The 21,944-nt window shown below is 47.1% G+C and overlaps 1 protein-coding gene across 2 annotated transcripts; it reads left to right on the top strand.

The window, feature by feature from the left end:
- Positions 1-7,009: 7,009 nt before the first annotated feature.
- COX19 (cytochrome c oxidase assembly factor COX19) lies at positions 7,010-21,837 on the top strand. Of its 2 annotated transcripts, XM_087731315.1 has the most exons (4): positions 7,010-7,322; positions 7,475-7,586; positions 17,437-17,664; positions 19,140-21,837. In XM_087731315.1, exons 1-3 carry the CDS (start codon positions 7,049-7,051, stop codon positions 17,630-17,632), a joined length of 582 nt encoding a protein of 193 aa, XP_087587441.1. In that variant the 5' UTR covers positions 7,010-7,048; the 3' UTR covers positions 17,633-17,664; positions 19,140-21,837. The 2 variants fall into 2 exon arrangements, with proteins under 2 accessions (XP_087587441.1, XP_087587442.1); XM_087731316.1 differs by lacking the exons at positions 17,437-17,664; positions 19,140-21,837 and adding an exon at positions 8,574-10,361 and having other exon boundaries at positions 7,027-7,322.
- The last annotated feature ends 107 nt before the right edge of the window (positions 21,838-21,944 follow it).

The following is a 21,944-nucleotide window of genomic DNA, read 5'->3' as shown; positions in this document are numbered from 1 at the left end:
GTCTAGATCAAAGTGTGGGTATGAGCATCCTGGGGTCCCTTTATAGCCCTTCTGTCATTGCCTGAACACACCTTCTGGGCAAGTGGCTTTACACAGAGCAAAGGACTCTGAGGTCTTGTTTACTTCCATTTAGACCAGATGTATTTTTTTTTTCTACCAAATAAAGCACCCTATTTTATTCTGAACCATGGATTATCTTAATCTGGAGCTCCTATTTCATCTACAACACTGGGGCAAGGTGTTTGTTTTCCAGTGAAAATCTCTGTTATGGGCATGTTGTGGTCCACGTGTTTTTCAGGGGCAGAATTGAGGGACAGGACATGTGCTGGATTGCTGTCATAGTGCCAGGTCACAGGACTCAGCTGGACCACGGGTGATGCAATGGAGGAAGCAGGACGCAGGAGGGAAAGCCCACAATAAAGCATGGCCTATGGTGCAGCTGGCAAGGAAGTCCTCATGGAAGGCAAGGCTGACCAAGGAAGAGTTGGAATGGTGGTGGCATGAGGATGTGCTAATTCAGGATTGCAGATGGGAGTAGGTCCACTAACAGGTGACAGCTCTGATTCTCTTTGCTTTCCTGCCACCCCAGTAAAATCGCCTCCTTGAGCAACACAGTGTTTTAATTCCTGACACCGTTATTGATCTTTGTCCCCAAAATCTACCAGCAATCCCAAAATGCCCCTGAAACCCCTTCAGTCACTGTTTTGCAGTTTACTGTCCAGAGGACTGTGTGCCTGGATGTCCATCTCCGTCTCTGAGTTTGGTGATGGCTCCTTCCCGGCTGTCCTGCCTGTTTATGAGCAGATGCATGCAATCCTCTAGGAGAAACCGTCCCCTCCAGGCAATGCTTCTGCCTAGAGTGGGAAAGAGATCCTGGATCTTTGTAACCTGGGAGGAGCGAGGACCAAGCTCTGCAGCTGGCCAAGCAGAGGATGGAGGCTGCCTGGGCAGCTGTTGCAAAGGGGGTGCCAGCCAGGAGGAGCACGCAGCAGCAGCTTTGGCACTCCGGGTGCAGTGAGTCACGCACCATGCCAGGGCAGGGTCCTGCATGAGCCTGCGTGCCCGGGCGACAGCTCCCCAAGAGCCACCTGCACCCTTTGCATCCTTGGGGGCTGACAACAAAGCAGAAGTGATCATGAACAGGAGGCCACAGTTTTAAATGGTGGCTCTGGGGGAAGGAGCCAATTTGATGCTCTATCACATAGTCTCAAGTGGGGATATTTCGTTCCCCAGTTGCAGATTCTGTCAGATTACTGCGCTGTGCTGCTGTTCAACCCTTTAGAAACCTTTAGTTTTAATAATACGTTTGCTAGAATCCTCCAAGGCTTCCAGGTGCAGGCTCCACTGATGGAAAAATGATGATTATTTATTAATAATAATAATAAAAGTACATTAGCTGAAGGCAAGGGGAATCAATAAACTCTAACTAGATTGACATGAAAAAGATGCCCGCACATCTGCCTGTTCTCCAAGGCTTGTAATCAGGAGTGGAGTTTTTCACAAGGGGGAATTACCCTGTGCAGAAGAGGACTAGGCAGGGCGGGCAAAGAAAGGAGGGCAATGGATGGCCATGTCCATCTCAAGATTTGCTGCACAGCTATGAGGGTCTCGGTCTGTGTCCTCTTCTCTCAGGCATTTCCAAGAATATCCTGTTCTGCCAGATTCTTCTCTGAGCAAATGGTGTGACCACTGGGACTGTTGAGACTTTATAAGATACAGTAAGAAGGAGGAAAAAAATCATACATGGGTGCAGTTAGGTACCGATGGAGGGAATTTACTGCTCTGTTAGAGTAGAGCTGGCTACTGCCATAGACAGCAAGAGCACCTTCTCAAGGGCTTTCACACTGTTTAAAGCTTCAAGTTGGACCTGGTGATAATATAGGGTGAAATCCTTTCTCGAGCAGTGAGCCCATGAACTTGCAACCTGCTGGACTGATGCATGCACTGTGGGAAACGGCGGATAAGTTCTCCAGTGGGAGGGAACCATTGCAGTTTTAAAATACAACTAACGTGATGTCCTCACCTCCATTTCTTCCTCACATACCTTGGCTTACAGTATGCAATCCTGAACACAGCCTACAACTGAGTTGTTGGCTTGCAGGTGAGGCATCCCACACAGGACCGGGGAGAAAACACTGGTCCCTGCTCATGTGTCTTTGTCTACCGGCCCAAGCCAGAACCGATACCATCTTCAGGTAAGCAGACTTTGTGGGCATAGCTCAGGGAAATAATCAGTTCCTCCTAGAAAATGACCCTGTACATTAAACAGCCACAGAGTCATCTAACTTCTGTGTGCTCGTCTGGAGAGGGACATATAATCTTCTAATGGGACATAGGTTAATAATGCTACAGTAACAGTAGCATAATGCAGAGAAAGAGCTGTTATAAGGCCATAATTCAGTCAATGAGTTCTGATAACATAATAAACCATGAGAGTGAACATCAAGTGTGCCTTGCAAGGCTCTGCAACTGATTTACAACCTCAAGAGATGTCTATCAGCCCACGCATTGTTATCAGGGATGTATAAAGCATGAGCACACCCTATTAAACATTAACATTTTTAAAGACTCAGATGTGTTAAAATGCAGGCTGCTCCTTGCTAAGGGATTTCGCTCACCTTGAAAAATGCCAGTGAAAAAAAGAAATCAAAAGCTTTCTCACTTCGACCTCTTTCCATTTTTCATAATTACTGCATTGTTTTATTGGACTACATCTGCTTCTTCCCATCCTGCAGATCGGTATTTCTATAGGATCAGTACAGGCTAGTGATTAGTATCTCAAGTGTTCCCTATGCTCATTTTGATACAACTAACTTGTACTGAATTTCTTTTCATTTATCTTTCAAATCAGTCTGTGTTGCACATCTACTTCGGGAAGAAAGGCTCCTGAAAAATACTTTTACAAATCATTATTTTACTGCAAAATTTCAATGAAAGATTCTTGGCTTTTTTCCCATACTCTGAGCTGAAGGATTGTATATGATGGGTCTGGTCACTGGAAGAAGAAAACAAAAAAAATCTGTGCATGGGGTTAGTGCATTGTCTCTGTGCAGAGCCTAAGGTGACAGTATTTCCCACTCGTGTTAGGCATTTACCCCTTCTAGCAACTAACCGTTCTCAGGAACTTTGTTGCTTTTAAAAGCCTTGTTCTTGGACCGAATAGATGTCATTCCCTCATCAGTCTCACTCAGTGACAAAATACATGGGAGATCCTGGGATTTGGTGCTGGTAATGTACTTTATAATATGCATAGCTATAAAAATATTTGCAGAAAAATCCATTGTGACTATAACCAGAAGCATGGTCTTCCAGACCCCACACTTATGCCAACAAGCCAAGGCAGCCTGACCTGGGAAGTTAGTATTAAGGACGTCAGGTTATGAAGAATTTATTTTCAAAATACGACTGAACAGATCAAATGCCTCAACATAGCTCCAAGGATCTTTTTGTTCTGGGTCTCTAGCTTCAGTCTATCTCCACACAGTATTGCAGAAATTATATTAATCCAAGGGCAATTTGGGGCAAATCACGAAGGATGGTAGGTATCTACAGAGACAGGGTCCCAGCATCTTACTTTTGCCCCCCACCCCCATCTTGATGCAGATAGAAATGTGGATTTAGATAGACCAGAACTGCAACTAGCAAGGTAAGAAAAAAGTTTGCTTTGCCTTTCAGCACAGTGTTGCTATTTCTACCACGTTCCCCTGTAACCTGATGAGGTTTTGCCTCAGTCATAACAGAAAACGAGCTATCATTCTGTACATCTTTGTAGAGCATATAACGTATTAAGGCCCTGACCTTACTGGCATGAAACTATGATTTCCCTGTAAGTGCAAAACAATAATATTTCATTAATCATCCACAACAGAAATCCCCGTTCCCCAGACTATTCTGGCAATATTCTGCATTTTTGCTTGTCTAGGAACCTGAATTAAAAGGTAGAAAAATGGTTTACAACAGCCTGTGGCAGTGATGTAGCAAGAGACCTTATGTAAGAGCTGGCGGCGTGCTCGCAGCGCGAGGGTGAGGCATAGGAATGAGTGATCCTGGAAGGATGTTTCTCTGAGGTGTGTTCTGTGCCTGGGCTGGGAACAGCAGTCTCAAGGGCACAAATTCCAAGCGTCTGAATGTGCTTGGTCTTGTTCAACTGATTAATTTCTTACAGTTATCCCAAGTCAAGCTACAAAATCCCCTAGTACTTTACTCAAAGCGTTTCATGGCTTGTCGATGAATTATTTTCAAATTAGCTACCTGATAATTTGAATCTGTAGGCTCAGATTGCAGTATGGTGAAAGATAGAAAATAATGAAATTCTTGGACTTTACCCTGCCCATAACAAGGAATAAAGGTTCTGCTCTGATGTCGTACTTCAATTTGGTCCTTCCATAAGTAATACTAAGTGTGTAAAAACCCTTCTGAAGGTACGTTTGTACAACTGACAGATAAGCATCAATAGTGGAGTAAGTTTTCAGTGTGATCTGACAACACTGTAAAAGAGCAAACATTTTTCAAATATTCCTTTAGTCCATAATTAATGACTCTTAAGTCCATAATTAATGACTAACAGCTCTGACTCAAGCAAAGGAATTTTTGTTTTTACTCTGTCAAGTTGTGTAACTTTTGAAAGGGGAAGGTCCAAGATTTTCCCTAGTTTGGGGAGCCTTCTAATTTCAGCCTTCTAATTTTTGGAAAGGGCTCAGGACTCCAGACTAGAGATACTGTAAAACACTGGATGCTTTACAAATTATCTGATCTGTTTTGTACAATGGGCATCTTTTTACTGAAACAGCTATTTCAGATTTCCCTGGTGCCATGAAAGTCTCTCACTCCTTTGAAAGATAATACGTCAAAAGCATTTAATTCTCTGTTAGCAGCACTGCTCTTCGTGGTGCTGTTTTTATTGAATTCTTTTGGAACTGGTTGGCTTAATCTGCAAATGAGATTTTTTTTTTTTCTTCACACTGATTATCTAATGGGGGTTTCATTTGATCTCCTTGGGAAAAATACATAGTAAACTGCTAAAGCACGTGTATTAGATTCTAAGGCAAACTGTACCTTTAAAGGAAACTCTAGAAGATACAACTGGCAATTGCAATAAAAACATTAAGCATAACCAAACACCTGCTACTGACCTGAATTTGGGTAACTACAAAATTTAAGACTCCAAAAAAAGACACTGAGTTAATTAATAAACAATCAAAACATTTGGATATAATATAATACAGCAAGTTGATATAGCCTTTGCATAGGCTGTCTGTTTGGGAATAATTCCACTGTGGGATTCCTGCATATCTTCTTCCTTTGATTTCTTCCTTCATCACATGGGGAATCAGCAAGTCAACCACTGTGCCAGAAACTAAGGAACGTAATTTGGGCAGCTGCTAAAAACAAGTGCCTTGACACTTCAGTTAAACTTGTCCAGATAAACCAAAGCTGCTTCTCTGCTGCTCAGTCCTCCGAGATCTGGGAGACAATTTGCTGCCATGTATTTATGAAAGGGGAGTATCTCCCTTTTACTGTTAAGTGTTATAATGAAGTCAAGTGGAAAAGTGTTACTTGCCATGTAATAAAAAACATCTATTGTTCATAGCCCTGAAAACATAATAATAAATAAAACCTTATATTTCAGGCTATGTGAACCAGTTGCTTATGTAATAGAACATGGTGTAATTTTCCATTTACAATTTCAATACTGTAATAAGAAAGCAATCAAAGCATAAACAAAACGCACTTTAAATGGAGCTGCAGGTAATATTTCCATAATGGCTGTCCTTAACAATTACAGCTGTTTCCTTTTTTTTTCCCCAGTCTCGAATTCTTTCTACTTATCTCAGTCATTTAATTAAAAGAAAATCAACTTAAAACAGATGAAAGACCATCTTAAACCAATTGCAGCTATGGGCAAAGCAGAAAAAAGACTAACAGCATAATCCATGGTTAACACTCGGGTGGGTTAAATTAACGCCATTTCTCATCCTCCTTTCAGGATGAGATCTGAGGCGCTGCAGGGAGCGTGCTGTAAACCCGTGGGCAAAAGGGCTGCTTGCCTTGGTTAGCTGTCTTTAGGATCTGGAAGTTCACCATTGCCCAAGCATCTGCTGACGACCGCGTGGTTTTACTGGCCTCATCGGCGTTCGCGCCGCGTGGCGGGAAGCCGCCCGCTTGCCCATCGCTTGTAGGAGGCATAAAATAACTCAGTGCTGTCCGTCAGGTTTGGGCATTAAACCGTGAGGATTAACGAGGGACGAGCAACGCGTCGCTGCCGCCGCGGGCAGCTGATGGCTGAACTCACGTCACTGCAGCGGGACAGGGATGGCTCTTCCGAAATCCCGCTGGATTTCTCAGAGAAGTGCCTGCCGGGGGTGCCTCAGCTCTGCCGCCTGACCCCAGGGCTCTCGGATCACACCACCCGCCAGAGCCGCGTCCTGAAAAATGTGGTTTTAAGTCAAGACGCGGCGCTCGGCTGTGGCGGGTGAGGAACTTCTGCTTGGCGGCAAAGGGGATGGAGGAGCCCGGCCTCAGCCCGGGCCCTGATCGCCGGCTCCTGGGGAGACCGGGGGGAGGCGGGATCCCGTACGCACGGATTTGCTGACACCAGGCTCTGAGTTTGGCTCTTTTTCCCTTCCTTTCCAAACGAACAAACGCAAGAGGACAAACCATTTTTCCCTGCCCCTCGGCAGGCAGGCTGCCCGTGGCCATCGCTCCCACCCTTCCCATTCAGAGAGTTCAGAGGCGAATTAGGCAAATACCAGGGTTTTTATGAGAAGAATTCGGTTTATTTCGCCGAGGCTGACCGAGCCCGCGGTGCCGGGGCGGCGGCAGCGCGGCGGGAAGGCCTCCCGCTCAGGTGGGGCCGACCCGCCCAACATGGCGGGCAGCGCCGGCGTCTCCATGGTGACCCGCGCCGGGGGCCGAGGCCTGCGGCAGTGACGTCACTCTTGCCCCCCGCCCGCGCGGCCCGATGGCGTTCCCGTGACGACGACGCCCCCCCCCCCCCCCGCCCCGCGGCGGACGCTCGCGCAGGAGCTGCGCTGCGGTTGCCATAGCAATGCCGATGCCGTTGCCATATCGGCGTGGCCCCGCTCCCTCAGCGGAGCGGCAGCGGTCACGTGTCCCGCTCGATGCGCTCGGCGCTCGCAGGAGCTGGCGGCGATCGGTGTTCGGCTCCCCCCGGCGGCGAGTGTGTGACCGCAGGGACCCCTGGCCCGGCCCGCCCCGGCCCGGCGCCCCCGCCGCCGCCATGTCCACCGCCATGAACTTCGGCAGCAAAAGCTTCAAGCCGCGGCCGCCGGACAAAGGCGCCTTCCCGCTGGATCACTTCGGTGCGGTAACGCGGGCCCGGCCTCCCCGCGGCCTAGCGCCGGGCCTCCCCCCGCCGCCTCCCCTCGGCTCTCCGCAGGCCGGGTCAGGGGGACGTGGGCCCGGGGCCGCCGCCCGAGCCCGGCGGTAGCGCGGCCCTCGCCGTCTCTTTCAGGGGAGTGCAGCGCCTTCAAGGAGCGGTTCATGGAGTGCCTTCGCGACAGCGGCTACGAGAGCGGTGCCTGCCGGCAGCGCGCCATGGCCTACCTGGAGTGCCGCATGGAGAGGCAAGTGGCACCCCGGCCCCGCGGCAGCCTGGGCGCAGCACGGCCCGGCCCGGCCCGGCGCGGGGGCTGAGGGGCGGCCGGGTGGCCCCCGGGGCGGGGAAGCAGCGGGGCTCCCTTTGCGGGGAGGGGAAGGGAACCCGGGGTGGAGGCGTTCCCGCAGGAAGCTTGTGGCCCTGTCGGGAACGGGTGTCCTTCGCAGCGTCAGCGGTTCCCTCGGCTTACGGTTTTGGTGAGGTGTAGATACCCGGCCCGAGGGGTGGGATAACGGCGAGGCGTGGCCAGCTTCCGCGCTACACAACCGTCTTTCGCAATGTGAAGCTTTTTGTATTTTTCTTACTAGGTATGGTTACAATTTAACAGATTAACCTGTTCCTAAATTCAAGTGAAAAAAGCGTTGATGGTTGGTTTTCCAGGGTTGTTTCCAGTCTTGCATTGCTTTGCAGCGCTTTCTATTCTGCGGGGAGTCAGGGAGCTCGTTGGGAAATGCACGAAGGGTGTTCCTAAGTGCACTTCAATACAAGGATGCTTGCACGCTGCATGTGCTGGTGCTGAGGAAGGCTGCAAATAAAAAACAGTTTGAAAATCACTACAGCAAAGTACAGTGGCACCACAAATGTTGCTGTAAACCACATTCACTTAAAAATCTGGTAAATGCGACAGATAGAATTTTAGGAAGCTCTTATGCAGTCTGTTAATTAAAGATAACCAAGAGTCGGGTCAGTTTCTGAGGAAACTCTTATCCAATAACTAATATCAGGAAACAACACATTTAATTGCCAAATCGCTGTTAAGAAAAAAAGTATCCCTGAATGTTGCTTTCCCAAAACTGAAGTTTCTGAGACTTTGCCAAGCGGCAGTCACTCCGTATGGATGTCTTGGATTTCTTTAGAGTAAATAATATTAAATGAAATAGAAAATGCTGCTGTTCTTTTGGTTATAGACTGTGTTCTGCATAATGTTTTTGTCGTTTTATTGTTTTTAATTTAGGCAACTTATGGCTAATGAACCACTGGAAAAATTGGGATTTAAAGACCTGATAGATGAGAAATCAGAAGCAAAACCTGAAAAGTTGTAATGAAGACAGACAGCTTCACTCATGTATGGAAAGCGTAACTCTTATGTAGTACATATTGTACATTCTGTTCATATTGCAACAGGAAGTGTTTCCTGAAGGAACCTCTTTTCCAAAATTTTATTTTCCTAAAATAAGATTTTTGAAATGAGCAAAAGTACTGCCTTTGTCTACTTTCCTCAACTATTTCTTAACTTTTTTCATTTAACTTCTCTAGCCTACTCTTAAAGATCCATAAGAACATTTTGCCTGGGATTGCCTGAAGCGTTCTCCGCATCTCTGTAAGAACAGTGAAGTCTTATTTTAAAAAGACAAAAAAAAAACCCCACCTTTATTGTGTAGATCTTGAACTGTAGGTTACTCTTATGTGGGCATTACTAATATGCTTACACGATTACTTGTCAGGTTGTAGAATTTGCAAATTGCTTTTTATTAAATACTGGTATTGATCCCCATCCTGGGGTGATCTCCTCCTCACCCTGCTATAGAAAACAATTAGGTACTGGGGTGGGGCTTTTTACAGTCTTTTAACTTTCATCTTTGTTGGGAGAGTATTTGCAGTTCCAGACACCAGTCAGGCAGTGATTCTGCTTTTATTTACTATACCAACAGTGTTCACCTAACTTTATTTCATCATTTAACTGAGAATCTTTCATTATGAACTTATTCATTTATGCAAGTAGAGCTGCCATATGTTTTTTTTAATATCTTTATGGTGAAATCAGTGTAGACACAGGAATGGTATTTATTTGTGTTCTAAGTAACTGTTAACTGTATATATAAACATGACTGGATAATTTTATTCTTTTAAAAACAAATGTTTTGTATTAAAAAACAGGGTAGATAGAACTACAGTATTTCATTCCAAACCAAGTAGCTGCAGCCCATACACTGAGAAGGTAATGCAGCAGGCCATACAGAAGATGTGCAGTCAGGTCTGAGTATGTCTTTAAGGTCCCTGACAGGTGTTTGTGTAACTTACCATGAATTATCAGAGCCAGTGGTATTTCTCTTGCATATACTAATGCAAATGAGTCTTTCTTAATTAACACTGAGTTCAAGCAAAAATAATTTGGCCTATTAGCCCCCTAGAAGTATGTTTTAAGCAGACAATAAACTCGTAAATCTTCTGGATGTATTTTCCACTGTATGTCCTGCCCTGTCCCCCTGTTTGGTTTTCGTTGTTTGGTTTGGTTTGTTTGTTTTGTTTTTTTAAATCCAGTGAATCATTTCTCTGTGTATCTGGCTTTCAAACTGCAAGCCTTAGGGTCAGGGCCTGCAGATAGCGATACACACACTGTTTGCCAGGGCAGTTCTCCTACGCTTTCTCCTTTATTTGGTGTCCTCTGTTTGATACCTCTCACCTTTTCTGCTGCCTGCTATTATTCCTCTTGCTTCTGCTTCTCCCCACTGTGCATCTGTTCACACAGAGATCCATGAAAGGGTAAAAGAACATTTTCTGCTCATCATATTGATGGTTGGAGCTGGGATTTAAATTGTTGCTTGGGTCTAATCTGATTGAACAGACCGTAGATGGTTCAGAGCGGGTCCCTGTTTGAAAAGAATGTTCGCTTGCTGCTGCATATTTTTATTCTACTTCATTCTACTGTTTAAATTATATCCTTTGGTGAGATTAGTACATTTATAGAAGAGAAAGCAGAGATTTTATTGCTGAAACAGATATTAAAAGACTTCATATTAAACCACCGAACAAGAGCTTTCTTTCAGTGATACAGAGTAAGAATTATTAAAATAATCTCCAGCATCTTCGGAAGAAAGAAATCAAATTTCATGCTCCTGTGCTCCCTGAATATTATAGGTGAAGTGAAGCCCTGGTAGGTGTGAAAGAACCCACCAGTGGTGGTGGAGTAATCCTGGCTGTGGTAGTTTCATCTTTGGGATGTGACTCTGCACCGTCATTTGGCCACACAGTTACTTCATGAGTTAGATGCATGTTTTCTCCTGAGACAGTTGATACCACCTCTCTCCTCCGGATTATTATAGAGTAAAAGAGGTGGAGTTTTTGAAGTCTTGAGTGATTGAATTTTGACTGCTGAGCTGGAGCGATAGTTGTTGTTTAAATGAACTCTCTCAGATTATACACTGAAGGAAGGGCCACTGGGGACTCTGTTTGTAGGGACAAAGGCCCAAATTTTGGACCTGCTGTAGGAGGGATGGTGGGGAAAAAAGCAGTTTCAAAACACTTCACGGCATGCTGAAGTGAACAGTGCTCTGTGCTACTCGTAGGCCTGGAGTCCTCCTGTGGTGGTATGGCGATGTAGCCAGCGGGACCATGCATTGCACAGACCTGACTGCTGCTGAGCCTCCAAAATGGCCAGAGCATGCTTCGCCCTTGAGAAAATAACTACAGAAATAGTAATTGCCGTCGTTATAGGGAGTGCTGGGGCGAGAGTTCTGCACCCTTTGCCAGCCTGACGAAGATAACTTCCTCATCCTGTCCAGATCCAAGGGTGCGTTTCATCCTGCCTGCCAGCGCGGTGAGTCAGCTTCACAGCGCTGTCCCCCTCACGCCAGGACAAGAAGAGGGCTGTGACTGCATAGCTGAAGACACAGGGAATTGGCAGAGACATGTATTTTCAGGCGGTAAGGCATTAGCTGGAAAAGAGAATATGTTTAGTGGAGCTGTAAGGTGAGCTCAAAGCTGGTGAGGGCCATCAGCCGCCTGAACATGAGCCAGCAGTGTGCTCAGGTGGCCAAGATGACCAATGGCATCCTGGCTTGTATCAGGAATAGTGTGGCCAGCAGGACCAGGGAGGTGATAGTGCCCCTGTATTGGGCACTGGTGAGGCTGCACCTCGAGTGCTGTGTTCAGTTTTGGGTCCCTCACTACAAGAAGGACATCGAGGTGCTGGAGCGTGTCCAAAGAAGGGCAACGAAGTTGGTGAAGGGTCTGCCTGGGGCAGTGGTTGAGTCCCCAACCCTGGAGGTATTTAAAAGGTGGGTAGACGTGATGCTTGAGGACATGGTTTAGTGGTGGGCTTGGCAGTGATAGGTTAATGGTTGGACTCGATGATCTTAAAGGGTCTTTTCCAACCTTAATGAGTCTATGATTGATAACTAATGCAACTGAGAAGTGGTGAAAAAACAAGCCATTCATCAGTGCCGAGCCTGGGGAAACAATTTTCCCAACTTGCTCTATGGGACAAGTCCCTGCAACACCAGAGTCATCTGGGAGAAGTCCCAGAATGCTCTTCAGTTTATTCAAGCCAGCGTCCAGATTGTTAATTAGAGCCTTTCCATATAACCCTCTTTATTTTAGCCTTGCTTGTGGGATCCTGGTGTATGCTCCTTTAAAATGACAGCAGCGTATAGACCAAAGGAAAGCCGTAAGTTCGTAGTTATCTTTGCTGTTCCCGTACCAAGGAGGAACCTCTCCGGAAGCCTGGCACCAAGTTGGGAAAATCTGTATTCTGGAAATGCCGAGCTGAAGTGTGTGTGCTGTGGGGGAGGCGGTTTGTCAGGGTGCTGATTTCTTTATGGAGCCGTTTGGAGTTGATGAGCTGGTCTGCTGCGTGTGGGACCGGGAGCAAGGTAAGTCCCACACAAGTGCATTCATCTTCATGTGGGAAGCCTGCCTGCGTGCTGCCTGCACCAGCGCTGCTGTGAAGCACCGCCTGCTGACAGACCTTGGGAGCTGGAGAAAAGCAAACAGTTGGGAAACAAGGTTTGGCTGGGATTGATGTAGGAGCTGCCAGCCTGGCTGTAATTGTACAGGTGTGGAAGGGATAGCCCGAAGCAGGAGGAATCGTTGACTCTGTTGGAGTGAAGATCTATGTAAGCTGTTAACACAATAATAGAAATCGATAAGCACGGGGGCTGTAATTGTCTTTCCTGTAGCTTTTCTAGAGCAAAGCCTCATTCACGCCATAACTCTAGGCACCCTCCTGCTTGGGATCCTGTCCCAGGGAGTCCCCGGAGGGCTCCGGGTCAGCAGAGCTTTGCACATGGGCACTTAGGAGAGCCTTGCCTGCATGTTCCCCCTTTCTTTGCTCAGATTAGAATCAATTCAGCCGCAAAGAGCTAAGCCTTGATCACTGCAGTTATTTACAGAAAGAACATGGCTGCAAGCCAACCCTTGTAATGTCTTCCTGGGAGACCTTGAGCTCTAGGTGTATCTCTCCAAACAACCGCAATGACCTGCAGAACAGAGAAGAAAGGGTTTAGTAAACATTTCCAAGGCTCTGAGCGTTCTTTCATAGAAAAGCCTATACAAAGAGAGCCTCCTGTGCTTGCACTGGAAGTGGGCCATGGTCCAAAGTCCTTTGTAGGAGCACAATGAGCCTGTGCCTCTATGCTAAGGAAGGATTGTTGCTGAATCTGCTGCCTGCAAGTGGGATACCTGGTGTAGCAGAAGGGTTGCATCTGAAGGCACCTGTAAAGTGGATGTTTGGGGTTGTGCACAGAGTTACACACAGGCAAAGGGCATAGCCAGCTGACCCTCACGCTTGGTCCTCCCCTGAATCCTCTTCCAAAGCATTCTCCCCAATTTGTCCTGCCTGCTTTGAGACCACAGATGTCCTTGTGGCTGGGCATCACACGGTGAGTAGTCACCCACTTTGTTTCCTTTGGAGACAACAGAGTTGCTGGCCTTTGCTGGTGATTCATTGCCCTTTGCAGCAGAAAACAAAATCACTTTCACTTACTGCTGCTTTTGTAGGTTTGGCTTAACCAGCGCTAACACTGGGAGGGAACTAGATCGGTTAGGGCACCTCTTGAATTTCACTCCGTTGTTATCTCACTCCAGGCAGGCCTGGAGAGCAGTGGGGGGCAATGCTGTTTCCATAAAGCTGCTGGAACTAAACCTGAGTGTTGCACGGATGCAGTTAAGGATCAGGAAATGTTGTAGGCAGGCTATGAGAAAAGGAGCAGCCTGCTCCCATACAAAAAGCATCTGTAGCATCACTTGTTGCTGTAGGCTCCGAAAAATGCCTTGGGTGTTCTGGTTCCACTGGAGAGCAGTATGTTTCTACATTTCTAATCCATGATTCCTGGGAAGGGAATGATGCCTCTGCTAGTATGCAAGAGTGCAGTCACTTAGGGCAGCATATCCAGTGACCCCAAAGGACATCAGTTACTTTTCTGCCTGGAATAGATCCCTTCTGGAAGGATCCTGCTAAATTGGGTATGTGGCATGTTGTATCAGGTTTCCCACAAAAATCAAAGCTCAAACTCAGGTTAATTAGAAAAAAGACTGTTTGGAAGGGCACATGCAAGGGTCCATTTCCCCTTCCAGGGTGTTTCAATGTCCGATTAATCTTATCCTGGTTGTTTTTTTTCTTTTAATGATTCTGCTTCTGTGAATAGCTGGCAATGCTGCATTTCTGTCAGGATGCAGAAGACTTTCTAGCTTACAGATTTCAAGACAAAATGCCTTCCTTCTGGAATGAAGGTGCCATATGGCTTGAAATGCATAATTGATCACTGCTAAAAATAGGAGCTTCATAGAAAGTCACCTAGAAGTCCAATGCATGCATGCAGAAGACTTGATAGACCTTGATGCCTTTTTTTGTTTCCTGGGACTGATGATGATATGGTGACAGGTTTTTATGGCTCTTCCTAGACGTTCTGATGCTTGTGCTCTCTCTAGCACTGCACAGATGGTTTCACCAGTGGATTGTTTATTCCCATTATTCCAGGAGATCTTGGGACTTGCATTAGCAGGGGCATCAGTCTTACGCTTGCTGATTCCTACTGGGCTTGGTTGGATGAAAAATATCCCAGACAAGCCTGGCATTCACCATATAGCCCAGCAAAGGCCACAGTTATCTCTGAGTGTAAAACAGGTCAGGTGCATCAAATTTGGTGGGCTGAATCCAGCCGTTACTCTCCCACACTTCCCCAGCTCCAGTGGGATGTGTAGCTGTCTGCACAAGCAGTCTTTCCCAGCTCCCACACAGAGTAAGGCAGGTTCCCACTGATGTGGGAGGGATGTTGTGGTCCATCTGGCTGTGTGTCCTGCTGACTGGTAATGAGCAATACCTTAAGCCACCCAGTACTGTATATGCTTTTCTGTTCAGGTCCTTATGAATTATGGCAAACTCTGTAGGAGCAGTGGTGGAAAGCAGCCCTGCAAAAAGAGAGCAGGAGGGTGAAGAAATCAGGGAGACTACCCAGAATGACCCAGGCTTTTAATTTCATCTTGATGATTTTAAAAAGCAGGCAGTGGGGGCTGCTTCTGCAGCCGCTTTGGGGAACTGAGTCCTTTGGCTATTTTAGTAACCTTCTAGGACTTGACAGCTCTGATTTCTGGAGGATTTTTAGTTTCCTCAATGCTAGCAAGCCCTGCTCAGCAAGAACCTGCTCACACACCTGGTTCTGATGCTGCTTGCAAAGCTGCTAATCAAGGGCAGCATGTGGGAAGGCAGTCGCATGGGAGGAGGTGCTCTGCGAGGGAGTCAGCCCCAGTTTTGTTTGCCCAGGTTACATTTCTCTGTTATCAAACCATGTTCTGGGTTTCAGCAGGGTTTGGAGGCACTGAATCTCTCCTTAGTGGACAAGGCAGGAGAACGATAGCACTACAGAATCTGGGACACCACGACTGCCGTGAGCGTTTGATGTGATGCTGTGTGCTGCAGCACGCTTAGAGGAGCAATCTGCTGGCAATCTACAGAGGGCTTTTCCCTCTAGGTTGCTCTGACAGCCCCATGGTAGCATGGCTTGCTGGATGGTCAAAAGGATTTCACCATGCTGAGGAAGCCAGTTTTTGCGCAGGCAGACCCAAATGGGAAAAAAATTCCTGCCACCACTCAGGAATCGCACAGAAGCCGTGAATCAGATCAGTGCTAAGAAAATTGCTGGTAACTCAGGATGCTGAACCAGGCAGGAACAAAACCCGCCATTGATAAATGAGCCTTCACATCCCCATGAACAAGTACCAAATAGGAAATCCCAGGGGTGTAATGAGGCTGGTTGCTTTCATCGCCAGGGTTGCCTCCCTCAGCTTTTGCTCTTTAGAGTGGATGTGGGAGTTACGCTGTGCTGACTTCAACCCATGGATTTAGCAGGCTGTCTCTAACCCCTCATCCTAGCCCCGCATCGCTGTGACCCAGCCCTTACAGACCACTAGCTCCAGGGTGTGCCTGTTGTTTGGCACATCTCCGGTGTGCGTGTGCATGCTCAGAGCGGTTGCTAAGGCAGCATAAGTCTGTCCCCGTCTCTCTATGCATTCAAATTTCTGTCTGATCTAGACGTATATGTGTACTGGGTCCACGCAGCCCAGTGCCAGACTGGTGTCTACATAGGAGAGCACAGGTGATGCCACAGATCAGATGCTAACAGTCTGTGTGCACAGACATCAGTGTGAATGGTACAGGCCAGCAAAGTGGCTTTCAGTTCAGTTCTCCCCTCCCCAAACTGTGCTGCAGAGTCTGGTGGAAAAGAGGGACTGGCCACTGCTGCCTACTAGGACACAGCACGGAGGTGAACATCTCTTGCAGGAGATGTGCCCTGGCCTCCTCACGCAGGGAGGTGCTGAGCGTGTGCACATGCAGCACAGAGATGTAACAAGAATCAGGTCACTGCAGGGCTTTGGTGACAGGAGGTATGCGAGTTCTGGTCAAAGGGATAGAAACGCTGAGTTCGTCGGCTGCTGAAAAAAGAACCAGATGGGTGAAAAATGAGAGCGTGTCTGGAACATCTACCTCCATCCTTTCAGTGTGCACGGCAGGAGACTTGCAGGTGTGGTGGTGCCAGCTAGAAAGACTCATTTGAGCAGAGAGATGTCTAGATTGATGGCTTTATTTCAGCTTATTTTAGCAAGTAATAGGCAGGGGGGGTGACGTTTATCACTGAAACTGGAGCTGGCTAGTACTTTAGATCACAGCTCTAATTGGTTGGACTGACTTAGACAGTAAATCACTTTAGCAGCACTAATAACACAGAGTGACGGGTATAGTAAACCGTCTATTGCAGCAATAACCTGGTCCTGCCGGTTCTTTGACTCAGGTTGGTGCTTCTGCGCTGGTTTGTTTATCAAAGCTCCTTCACAAAAGTCACCTGGGTGGCTGCTCCGACTCAGCCATCGAAATGGCTGTTCCCTTGCTATTCCCCAACCTGGCTTGGGCTCTTTTTATAGCCTGCTATAAAATTGTTTATTTTTGCACCTGTTTATAAAGGCTTTTCGGCCACAGGGGTCTCATGATGTTGTTTTCATGGCTTCTGGAGCAGGGCTGCTCTGTTGTTGCTAGAAATAATTGCTGTTAATTAATTCTTTGCTGATTTTTCTTTGGCAAAGCATATGGAAATAAACAAATAAGTGAGCAGCATGCTCTGTATCTTGATGTTGTGGGAGCTCTTAGGAGGTATGCAGTGACATCCAAGCAATCCCGTCAGCAGCCAGAGGAAGGGTAGGACATGGTCCTCAACATTCTGTGGACAAAGTTAATTGGGGGGAGGCTCAATTACCATCTCCAGCTGTTCGGCAGCTTCCTTCAGGCCATCATTTCTAATCTCTTTCTAGAGAAAAACCACAGCTTTGTTTCCATCTAATGCTTTATTCAAATCACAGCTCAGCAATGTTACAGAAAGTGATGTGGTCTCAGATGTCTGAGCCAGACCGGCAGCTGAAAGCAGCAGTCTGTGATAGGAGACTGACTGCTGGGACCTGTAATTGTACCGTTTTTCTCGTCTTCTCTGTGCCCTTTTAAAATGGTTTGTCTTCTTTCCGAGACACTCGGGCTCTGCTGCAGAGAATTCCAGACCAGAAACGACGTGCTGGGCTTCAGCCCCTTGTTCTCTGTCCTATGGTCCTGCCTATAGTGTCTCCATCATCCTCTTGGCGCTGGGTCCCTGGCAGGAGCAGCCACTGGTTCGCAGGACCCCCAGAGCAGGCAGCAGTTGGCTGGGTCGTTTCTGTCTCCACCCTGCAATGGGACATCATGCAGTCCAGTCTCCTGCTCGAATGTCTCCAAGCTGTTCCTGGAAGGATGAGCTATTTGAGCCAAGAAGAGATTAAATTATTGGAATTGAGCAAAAGCAATTTCCATGGTAAGTGTTTGCCCTGCGGTTTGCACGTCGAACATGTCCTGCTGCTGTCTCTGACTCAGACTGAACTGATGATGGCCCGCTCTGAATAATCACTTTGTCTTTTCTTGGAGGAGCTGATACCATGACATACGAATCTCTTCACACGTGTTGGCTTTCTCCATATGAAGCCTCCCCAGGCCTAAGTCTTTTAATTAGTATAAACCAGAAATAATGCTAAAAGCAGTGGTCTACCACTGGCATAGGTGAATTATTGACTTCGTTGGTCTAATTTCATCTTCTCTGAGAGCAGAAGAGAGCTCGTCATTAGGCTGTAGAAATCAGCATAGCTCCAGTCGGGTGCCTGGTAGCTGCCATGGAACCAGTTCCCCCAGCTGCCCCCTCTGTGCCATATTTTACATCGTATGAAATGGGTTCGGTACAAGAGCAACAGGACTGTCGCAGCGCGTTTTTTCTTGTGTTGAGATTTCCCCGTGTGCCGTGGAGCAGATGTACAAATATCCAACATCCTCAAGCGATCAATTACCCCCTCATGCTCTAGGACGTATCTTGGCTCCCAACCACCCCGTCAGAGTGACTAAGCAGCCCCTGTGACCATATATCGATTCCCGAACCAGCCCATCGCTGCAGCGACCCTGGCCAGAGCACAGGCGGAAAAGAAATGGAAGGGATGTACTGAGCACATCATGGGCAGATTCAGAAAAGTGGCTGGAGCTACTTTCCTTTTTGTTGCAGCGTGGCTCTGAGAGAGCGGTTCTCAGCTCCAGGGTGTTGCAGAAGCCTAAAAAAATAGTGTTTAAGTCAATCAGCAGAGAGATTTTGCTCTGCACCCCCTTCTTGTCCTCATTCTCCCCATTTCTTCTCCCTTACCGAGGATCTCTGTGGTCTGGTGTGCATGATGTTACCTGCACAGAAATCAAATCATGGGAGTAAAGGACTCCCCTTTTTTCACACTGGTAACGCTGGGCTTTGCAACAGAGTTAACCACTATGCAAATGTAATGAAACCCTGATCTGCAAATTACTCCGCAGGGAGACACTTTTAGAGTTGCACAATGCCTTTTCTTCTTTGAGGGCCAGCGCAGGTGCAGAGCAGCTCTGCAGACATAGGGCTTCAGTCTGTTTTTTCTGCACCGTCGCATAATATTCTCTTGCATCATCCTCTTCAACTTCACCAACACATCCTAACCATGCAGATGCAGTGAGTGTGCTTTTCCCTGTTCTACAGGAGAAAAATCCCACAGGGTCCATAAAGCAATTTGCTCAAAATCAGAGACAGTTGGCATCAGTATCGGATTTTCAGTTCAAGAGTTTTTAATTGCCTTGGTCTGAGCTCTCTGCTCTGTGGCATTCCTCCCTCTCAGCTGTAGCTACTCTTGATTTAACTGAATAACCCAGAAAATAAGATATAGAATTTTTTTAAAAGAAAAACCTCTAGGATTTCAGTTTCTTTCTTTTTTTTTTTTTTCTTTTGAACAGGAAACCATGCTGCAACGGAAACTAGCCGCTTTAGCATGGGTGCGGGTGGCCAGTGCTATGGCTTGTTCGCGTAAACCTCCAGCTGCAAGAGCTGCCTCCCCTGTGGTGCTGAGGAAGCCTAAGGGATCCAGCCTGGTGTATCTACTACTCCAGAGAGTTTTGCTTGAATGCAGTTGCAGTGGCATGAATTATTGATATTTCTGTTGAGGTTTGCTGTTCCGACAGGAATTCGTAATGCTTCCCCATTCACCCTGTGAATGCGCTCCCGGGTCACATAAAGGGTTGAGTTTAACACCCTTTTACTTGCATGGTTGTGGCATTGATTTAGCCATTTCAGGGCTGGGGCTGCAGAATTAACTAAAAAACAATGTAAACAGCTTTTTCCTAACAAAACAAGGCAGTCTCGGGGTGAAAGGAGCTAGTATGGAAGGGCAAGGAGAAGGTATAGTTATGTCTGTACGTTTTCAGGGCGTCCCCACAAAGATGATGAAAAGGTTTCCAGGAATTTCTGAGCATCCTTTGCCCTGACCTCAGAGTCTGGCATTTTCAGAGGTGGTCCTTGCTGCCACTGAGCTTAGCACCTCAAGAAATTGCATTAATAACGTCCGTTTCTAAGGCAACAACCTTGCAATTTTGAAAAGACTGAGTTAAAAGTGTGCGTGTTTACAAACAAACACATTTTACCCATAAATATGTAAGTATTTATATACATATGTATATAAATTTATATCAGACTTAACAAGTCACTTAGCAGTGGTGAGACAGAAAGCATCTGAACGAGGGTGACGTATTGACAGTGACAACCGGTCTCCAGAGAGTTTGGCCAGAGACTTTGCGAGAAGTAGGAGCAAATTCATTAAGCGTTCCCTGACAGGTCATACCCACAGGCAAAATGTGGGGAAAAGCTCAGATGAGGTGTCGGCTCCTGCGGGCACAGGCAGGAGGGAACGGCTGGAGGTGGACAGGCCTGAGCAGCGATGCCCATCAGCCTCCCGGGAGCCTCTGCCAACCTGCTGGGGCAACCTTCGCCCTTTACCCCTGTGGGATGGCAAACTCGGACACTGTCCCTGCTCTACACCAGCAATCACAATCCTTAAGAGCCAATGTCCATCAGGAGAGCCTCGCTGCCTGCCCTGGATCAACACTGTGCTGTCCGACACTGGAGCAACGCCCAACTTCTTAACCTTGGATAAACCAGGAGCAAATCTACGGAGATATCCTTGTACATGTGAGATTGAATCAAGCCTTTGATTTTCCACTGAACAAAAGTTTATCCTCAATTCTGGCTCATTTAGTTCCAACTTTTCTCCCTCTCTCTCCACATGCCCTCCACCCACGTGGGCTGTTAGTTTCCCGATGTGAAGTCTGGAGTAATTGTGATGGGACTTAAATGCTGAGGATCGCTGTTGATCGACCCTTGCTGGCCCTGTTCTCCTGCTCCGCCTGTCCTTTACGAAACGCTCCCCTCTCATCCTTGACAACAGGCTCTGTTATATTTGATTTTATTACAAGATATAAATTTCTGTCTGCAGCCCTGGCTTCCAGCACGCGGAGGAGAGAGAGGGATTGCCTAGCAACCAGGAGAACAAAAAATTAAGAGAATCAATAAGTCTTAATGGAAAGCTAAACAGAGACTTCAAAACCAATCCCCCTCGCTCGTCCCAGCCCCTGCCCTCAGTAAGTTCATGATGATGTGCAGCATCCTGGCTATCGCATGAAGAATTCAGCAAGTGCATATTCTGGAAAAGCTGGAGTGCAAATGAAAGCCTAACCTAACCTGGACATAGGTAAAGCTCTGATCCTGTAAATATTTACACCGACAAGCTTGAATATAGCATGGGTGTGGAGGATTAGGGCTAAGATATAGTGCTGGAGCTGGTATTACTCAGTGGATGTTAGAAGTCAGTGCTCTGCTCCAGGTTAGTATTAGTGACTTGGAGGTTGAAGAAGGCGAGGGTCTGGACGCGGCAGCTCAACTTCTTCACAAAAGGCCTGTGTGCAGGATTACACCTTTGGTTAGCATGGGAACAAGTTTCCAGAAATCATCAGGCTACGTGTGTAAAACCAGCAAACCCCAGCATGATGCGTAACGCTGCGTAGAGTCAGCAAGGAACAGTCTGACATCAGTTTAAAACAGTCAAAAATCAACTTGGTTACAGCCACTTGTCTGACAGCACAAATGCAAAGGTCATTTAGGAAAATGTATTCCAGGCGAGGGGGGGGTCACTGTAAATGTACCAGGCCATGATTCTGCCCGTATTTAAGGGTGTATGCTATTTTCTCCTACAAAGTGCTCCCTGGAACCTGCTCACATCTGTGTACGTTTGTAGGACCAAGATGGTGATTTGGTTGTGGAAATTTTCCAGGAGCTACTGGCACCCTCCTCGTGCATGCCCTGAACCTCTTGGGGAGCATGAACAATGTGAGCTGAGCTTTGCAGGAGGGTGCTCTGCTTTGTTGGAGGAAGCAGAGATGGACAATTTGAATGGCGGACTTGCTTTGCAAAACCAAAAACCTTTCTATAAGCAGGGCTGTATGAACCACAAATAGGCCACAGCAGCGTCGCAGAAGACTGTGACCTATACCTGAGAGGAAGGTTTCAGCAGGGGTTAGGGCAGCAGCTTATGAGGCACAGCTCTGAGCCCCTCCTTGGCCAAAGGCTTTCCACATCACCGCCTAGTCACCCTCTACTCCTGGTAAAACAAGGCCGGGAGCCTTGCCCTGTAGGTGACATGAGATGCACAAGTGGCTGCAGCCCTCAGTCCCAGCAACGTGGCCATGAGATGACACAGGGAAGCTGTGACC

Source organism: Nipponia nippon, unplaced genomic scaffold (assembly GCF_047370975.1).
Source record: "Nipponia nippon isolate SJK-2023a ecotype South Korea unplaced genomic scaffold, ASM4737097v1 scaffold_5, whole genome shotgun sequence".
NCBI classification, from domain to species: Eukaryota; Metazoa; Chordata; class Aves; order Pelecaniformes; family Threskiornithidae; genus Nipponia; species Nipponia nippon.
This window is presented reverse-complemented; position numbering and strand designations above follow the sequence as displayed.